At 38.0% G+C, this 7,148-nt stretch overlaps 1 protein-coding gene across 2 annotated transcripts in view; it reads left to right on the top strand.

Annotated features, from left to right (window-relative positions):
* Positions 1-933: 933 nt before the first annotated feature.
* LOC137999534 (transmembrane protein 272-like) overlaps positions 934-7,148 on the top strand; it is a 15,977-nt gene continuing 9,762 nt past the window's right edge. Inside the window, exons 1-3 of one of the 2 annotated variants that reach the window (XM_068845320.1) lie at positions 934-1,073; positions 3,284-3,374; positions 6,779-6,889. In XM_068845320.1, coding sequence (XP_068701421.1) covers positions 1,068-1,073; positions 3,284-3,374; positions 6,779-6,889 — 208 coding nt within the window. In that variant the 5' untranslated portion in view covers positions 934-1,067. The remainder of the gene's footprint in view (positions 1,074-3,283; positions 3,375-6,778; positions 6,890-7,148) is intronic. The other variant, XM_068845321.1, reaches the window with a different exon arrangement.

The raw sequence follows: 7,148 nt of genomic DNA, 5'->3' as shown, positions 1-7,148 counted from the left end.
AGAAGGTTAATTGAAATTTTAAATCCATCGTCAGTTGTGAATGCTGAAAACGTAGATTTAGCCATATTACCGAAGGACCTCCGCGGAACTAGCTTGATAACATATTGATAATGAAGCTAGACATCGCACAATGAGTTTGAAATTTGCATGGAACCTTCAAAAAGCAACCTGTACTCTTAACGTAAAGTGGGTTGGAGAACTTGTCCCCTCTGTTGGAAAGCGAACACCTGCAAAATCGACTGTGCTGTTTTTTTGTTTTTTTTTTTTTGTTTTTTACTACTACTTAATTATGACTTTCCTTGCATGCAAAGTTGGCGACCAAAATTTATGATCTGGCGACCAAATTTTCCCCATTAGTCGCCAGCTGGCGGCACCTCAGCAAAAAAGTTAATTATTATTTCAAGCCCTGGACGGTATTGCTTCAAACGTGGATCTGTCGCTTTGCGATAGCCAAACCAAACCTTTGTAAATAACTTGGATGTTTAAAAGCTCTGCTAGGGACAACTCGTCTACCCGGGACAACTTTTTAGATGTTGCCATTGTGTTTGCGATGCTGGCGGTTACCAAGCACACAAAGTTGTCCCAGGTGGTAGGGTAAACCTACCTGTGAAATTTAGCTTGTTAACCAGGGCTATCTTTGACTCTCCTGCTAGGGTAACCCTACCTGCGTGTAAACAGGGCCTAAGTTTTATTGTAATTTTGTCAGTTTTGAAAGCAAATTAATAAAATTTTGATACAAGACTCAGTCATGAGGAGTGTGGATTCCTTTTGCTGAAGCTGAACAGTGGCCAACATGAAAATTTTCTGTAATAAATTTCCATACTAACAGACCCTGCCATACTCGATCACACTGTTCTTTGTTAACCGGCCTCCTCCCACCCCTCTCCCATTCTAAATACCGCCAGTACTGGGTGAGAAGCAAAAATTAATTTACCTAACCTGAGCCTGGTTACTTGAGCTAACCCACCAGAAGAGGGAGGAGACGCCAACAGTTTGGATGAGCAGACGAAACCGAAAGTGAAAAAACTGTGATAATTCAGTCTACAACCGAAACGAGTTAAGGGCAAATGGAGGTAAGAATTGTCAAAGAAAAAATGAAGGCTTGTCGATTGTATCGGCGTGATCTTTTCGCTTGATCGTACCATTTGCTACAAAGAATACACAGGATCGAATACAGTTTCGACGAAACAGTAAACTTTACCACAACGTTTTACTGAACCTATCTTTCATTAAACTTCTTAAAGAAGGTCACAAGACACTGCTATTTCACAGTGGTGATTACCACAGGATACTGGTGTGGGGTTTTCTTGAACATAATTCACACTCCTTCAAAAGACGAAAGCTGGAATATTGCCTTTATGAAACTACTTACTTCACACTTCCGCTTTGTTTGTATATATATTATTTTACTGTTCAGGCGGATGTCATAAGACCTGTTTGCTTCTCTCTGTAGAAGACAATTTTGCTTTCAATCATCCTTTCGTTTTATCTTATCTTCTTAAACATTCTCGAACGAACATCTCTTCGACGCAAAAAAAGTACTTTTTTTCTTAAATGATTTTCCTGTGTGTTTAAGTGAACTGCAAGAATGTAAGCTTGTACGTGAGTAGAGAAATTCTTTCCTCTGACTGATCCAACTTTCATCAGAGGATGTGGTATAATTAACCTGCGGGTTCGTTTCGTTTCACTTGAGTGGCCAAGCATTAAATGAACAAAATAATACGGATTTTATTCCACGGTACCCGTTTCATCTTGATTGGGATTGGGGCAAACATGGCTTTCAGAGAATGGGTCGACTGTTTTTAAAATTGCAGAGTTTTGTCACTTCTTATCTTCCCATCCCTTAATCTAAATAAACTCCCATACCATCATTGATCTATTAAATTAGTACAAACCCTCACCCAGACACATGATTCTTCATAAGAGAAAATAATTGAAATTGCAAGTGGGGTAGCCTCATTTTCAAGGAGAGATGCACAAACAACCAGTTTTACAAAATCGCCAAGGTGTTTTCAGTGTGAAGCATGTTATCAGGGTTTGAGCCAGCTTTATTGCCTCAGGAGACAATTTGTCCCTCTGTGGCCCTAATGCAAAGGGACAAATAGGCAACAGCGAGGGCAGCCCTTATCGCCCCCCAAAAGGGTTTTTCTTTCTCGCCAGCTGAAAAAAGTGACAAAAGATCCTGTTATTTTCGTACTGTAACGACTTGTGATCATTTAACCATGTCGTCTGGAAATTGTGAGGTTTCGAATTCGGAAGTTGAGCATCATTTTCTTCTAACGATTCTTCCTGGTGTGTGAATTCGTTTTCAGTTTTTTCTTCTTCTGTAGATGGTTTTACGTCTCACTTCCACAATAACTCGAGATTTTCCTTGTTCCAAAGAATAATTTATATCCGATGACAAACAGAGCATGGCACTTCGGTCCACAAACAAAACGAGCTGTATAAACACGTGTGTATCAAAATCCAGGCATGCGTGCAACCCAGTTCCCATTTTACTTCTAAATATGGTAAAAGTGATCCTCACTTGCTTATTTGCATTTCGAGCCATCGATTTCAAAACAGCGAAATATGTGACAGGTTTGGAATGCTGTTTAAGGATCGAAACATGAGAGAATAGTGTTTTTTGATAAAGCACTAATAAATGATTTTTATTCAGTTATATATTTTCGCGATGATAATAATAATAACATGAAAATGCAAAATGCTAGCCGGCAAAAAATACATTATTTTTAAAATTACACCGTCCTGGTTTTCTGATCGGTATGAATTTGCATAAACTTCTTCCATTTAGTTTTGCCTTTGGGGGACATTTATGGCCCGTCCACATTATTTGAAGGGACAAATCGTCCTGCAAGGAGGAGAATGTCGCAAGTTCGCACTCTGGCTCAAACCCTGTGTTATGGGGAATGTCACGTCATGCCAGTTTGTCTAATGACATCACACATTAAAACACATGCTTTCATTGGTTCTTGAAGTCACATGATAAACGTCCTTTGTTCCCTTACCTTTAATATCTTACTTAACATTTTCTCTGGAGCACTCAAAATAATAATTGTTTTCTGCATACAAAACACTCTTGCACTTCGGCTCTCTTAAGGCAGCTGACTTGTTGGCAATAACAAAATGAATGCTTCAAATATTGTAGTAAGTGGCTTGAATTGTTTGTTTCTGCAGTGCATGCCCCCTTTTGCTTCACGCTTCAACCACCATTGGGTATTATGAAGGAACTTAATTATTATGTTGCAGTATATGTTGCATGACAATTTAGTATTTGTCTTAGAAGGAACCAGTTGATCCTAGTACAGGGATACCACCCAATTATGGAACAGATAGCACCGCTGCTGCTCCCCCCAGCTATGATGAAGCTACAGGTAGTGACACAGCTACATATTATAAACAGTATTACTTTCTCCACTTAAAGTACTGTACATGTGCAGGAAAATTGAGGCTGCAGTGACAGAGTGTGATTTCCTCCTACACAACCCATTTGTAATATTTATTTTTATAATTGCTGTAGTAATTGTTTATTTAAGCAATAGGCCACAAGTTTCTATGGTTTATAGGCTGATAAACCATGCGGGATGTTGGTAGAACACATGAGAAGAATTCGTAAATCACGAGCCGCAGGCGAGTGATTTACAAATTCATGCCTATAAACCATACAAACCTGTGCTCTATTTCTTTTATATAATAGTTCAGAAGACGTGCGATTTTTTCATGAGTTTACTGGCACAATAAAACTTAGCTGATTGACCTATCAGAGTGTGCGCATTGATTTGGTTATTATAATAAAGTCTAGTAGTCAAGACCACAATTTCAGGGGAATTGTGCGTTTTTTGATAAAAGCATGAAACTTCCCACCAATGTCAACCAGGGGACAGGTAACAATAATATTTAGGATATATAGGCACGGCTGAAATGTCCTATAACCAGAATAAACTGGTTTGGAGAAAATTGCTGACGTCAGCAGTTTCCTTGAGACATTTTTCTTAGTGTAGAAAATGGTTGCATTTAAAAAATTAGTTCAATGGAGTGTCAAGACTACCAGAAAACATCAATAACAACTCAAGTATAATATCATCAGGGTTTTGAATTGTTACAGTAATAATAAGCATAATGGTGAAAGGAGCACATTGATAAATATAAATAATTAATACTTGTTTTCACAAGTAATCTATAACTTTCAACTAACCGATGTCATCTTAAATTAAACCCTCTTTTGCATCATTTCGTTAGTTAGTGAACACCTTACATACTGTACTTCGAGAATGATGCATTCCACACAAGAGGCTACATGTACTTGTGGAAACATGGCTTTAGCCACAAGTGCACAGGGGGCTGTGCACTGAAGGTTTGCTTTTGAGCACTTGCACAACCCTCTGCAGGCTTCCTTGCATGAACAATAAATGAGCTCATAGTGGCTTTGCTGGGCTTGTGGAAATGTTGGCCACAGTGGTTTCCATTGACCATAATCCTCTCCCATCCCCATTCAGCAGGACGTGGAAGCTCTGGAAGTGCTTGCATGGTGTACTAATGACCCCAAACATGGCTACCTTGATACGATGCTTGGAGGATATGTTGCTTTAGAGCTGCAGATGTTTGGGGAATCTTAATTATCTAAACTACAGGAATGCATGCAAAATAGGTGCCGTCTTGCCTTATCCATAGACTTGATGATGTTTCGTGGTGTAGACAGGCCAAACACGACTAATTCTTTTGGTCAAGACAGGAAATTCAAAGACCTCAGATTTGTTTATTAGGGATGTTGCAGCCTGATAATAATTATTATCATGATGATAGTATCCCATCAAGTTAGGTTAGGCATTGATGAGTTCTTTGGCTTTTTGAGAGGTATCTAATGCCATGTGTAATGTAACATGAAAGGGCTAGATTCTCCTATATGAGAGAAAACTATAAGCCACTGAATTACCCATGGCATTAGAAACAGTCTCAAAAAGCCAAAGATCTTATCAATGCTTTCCATCACAGAGACCACATTGACGACATGACTAAGAAATGTTTATCCTTCACACCAAACCTGCCACGAATCTCTGTTTTCTACACTCTAACAGAGATTCACAAACCTAACCCAGTCGGGAGACATACAGTATCATGTCAGGCTGCGAAAGCCCCACTGAACAGATCTCATCAATTGTTGATCACCTACTTCAGCCTATTGCCAAAACTAAAAAATCATACCTCAAAGATACCAGAGATTCTTAAACTCTGTAGGGAAAATGAAAGTCTCAAATTAAAAGACACAATCCTTGTCTCAATGAATGTTCCTAGCCTCTACACTAATGTCCACCAGGGGAAAGGAAACATTCCATGAGAACCAATCTCCGATTCCAACTCACTTCCTCAGTGAGATGTTAAGATCTTGAAAGAAAATTCTTTCCTTTTCAACAAGAAAAATGGAACTGCAATGGGAACAAAATGACATTATCTTTTGCTAACATTTTCATGGTGAAAGTTGAGACATATCATCAACTAAAGTCCTTGCAAAGCACTCATTTGCAAAAGATACATTGACAACATCTTTTCTCTATGGAACATGAACAAAGAAGCAAATGAATAAACACCTTCACAGAGCTTGTCTGTAAGGTGAAAATTGCTTAAATTGTCCAGTTACAGTGAAACCGGTTGTTTGTTTGCGTGCCACTTTGCAACATTGTCATGCAAATTTTGCAACTTGTGCACAATTGAAGTTCAATGGTATGCCTTGAACTCTAGTTATGTGGTGAACCTTCTCCAGAGTCAGTTTGGAATTGAAACTGTAATATTTTGGAAGGCCCTTCGGCTTCAAATGGATTAATTTCTTCTAAGATAGTTTTTGTGGGGATTCCAGTATTGGCGAACGGAGTTTTCGTGGAAAACCAGTTGCGCTTAATGCTAAGAAATCGTGGTGTTAAATTGATATTTCAACCCACTTACAGTCCTGAATTAAATTCTTGTGAATTTTTTTAGGTAGATGAAGGTGTGCATGTATTTGAGACAATACGAACAGTTTTCAATTGACTTCACATAATTTGCAATAATTAAAGGTTTGCAAATATTCATGCCGGAGATACATTGTGGATTTTATAATTTAAAAATTACTTTTTTACAGCCTTGCGAATCCTACCCAATGTAGAGTTATTATGCCGTAAATTTATATTGTAAAAAATAGAGTTCAAGGTTGTTTTGAACGGGTACAAATACCTGACTCTGGGAAGGTAAACACCGGGCAGCAGGTTGAAATTTGAACTTGCAACTTCCTCAGAGCAAACTGCCGATCAAAACACCAACATTGCACCACAAAATTGCAAAGTGGCGCACAAATGAACAACAAGGATCACGTTTTAAAGATAGACGAACCGTAGCCAGGGTAAAACTTATTAAAAATTATAAAAACGTTCACTGGCTATATACAGTTAAAACTTTCAATGGAAATGAATAGAAAAAAATGACAACTACAATATATACAAAAATAGGTGGGACTATAAAAAGAGCCTGTAGCCTGACAGCCGAAAGCTCGAAAGTTTTAACTGTATATAGCCAGTGAACGTTTTTATAATTTTTAACAAGGATCACGTCTATATCTTTTGTCTATAAATCTACACTTAGATATTGTAAAGGTAACTTTTACAAACAGGAATTCTTGCCTTGTTAGTTGCAATGCCTTCCCGCCATCAATGCCCAAAGGAAATGTGCTGTATGTCGAAGGAGAAGTTTACCTCTAGTAGTTTTAAGTTGAAAAAAAATTAAATATTTTGTTTTTGTCTCATTTAATCAGGACCTCCCCCATCATACACATCTATATTTGGAGAAATCAAGGATGCACGGCAAGGATCCAGTTCAGTTCCCGAGTTTTTGAAGAAACTTGTACTCATTCTTGTTGGAACAAGTAAGTTACATCTGGTCAGGGTCATAATTTGTTCAGTTTATGATCTCTTGCGGTGGATAATAATAGCTGGTAATGAGGAACTTTATTATTTTAATTGTTAAGTGAGTGCTACTTGTCACACCGGAGATCCCTGGGAACAAGCTTGAGAAGCAGACTGAGGTTAAACCAGAAAAGCTCATTTATGTTCACGCATATTAATTAAAATAGTATAGTCTCCAACTAAGCCAGTGATTGATGAAATAATTTATTTTTAAATTAA

This window comes from Montipora foliosa, chromosome 4 (genome assembly GCF_036669935.1).
Source record: "Montipora foliosa isolate CH-2021 chromosome 4, ASM3666993v2, whole genome shotgun sequence".
NCBI classification, from domain to species: domain Eukaryota; kingdom Metazoa; phylum Cnidaria; class Anthozoa; order Scleractinia; family Acroporidae; genus Montipora; species Montipora foliosa.
Note: the sequence above shows the minus strand (reverse complement) of the source record. Positions and strands in the feature narration are given on the sequence as shown.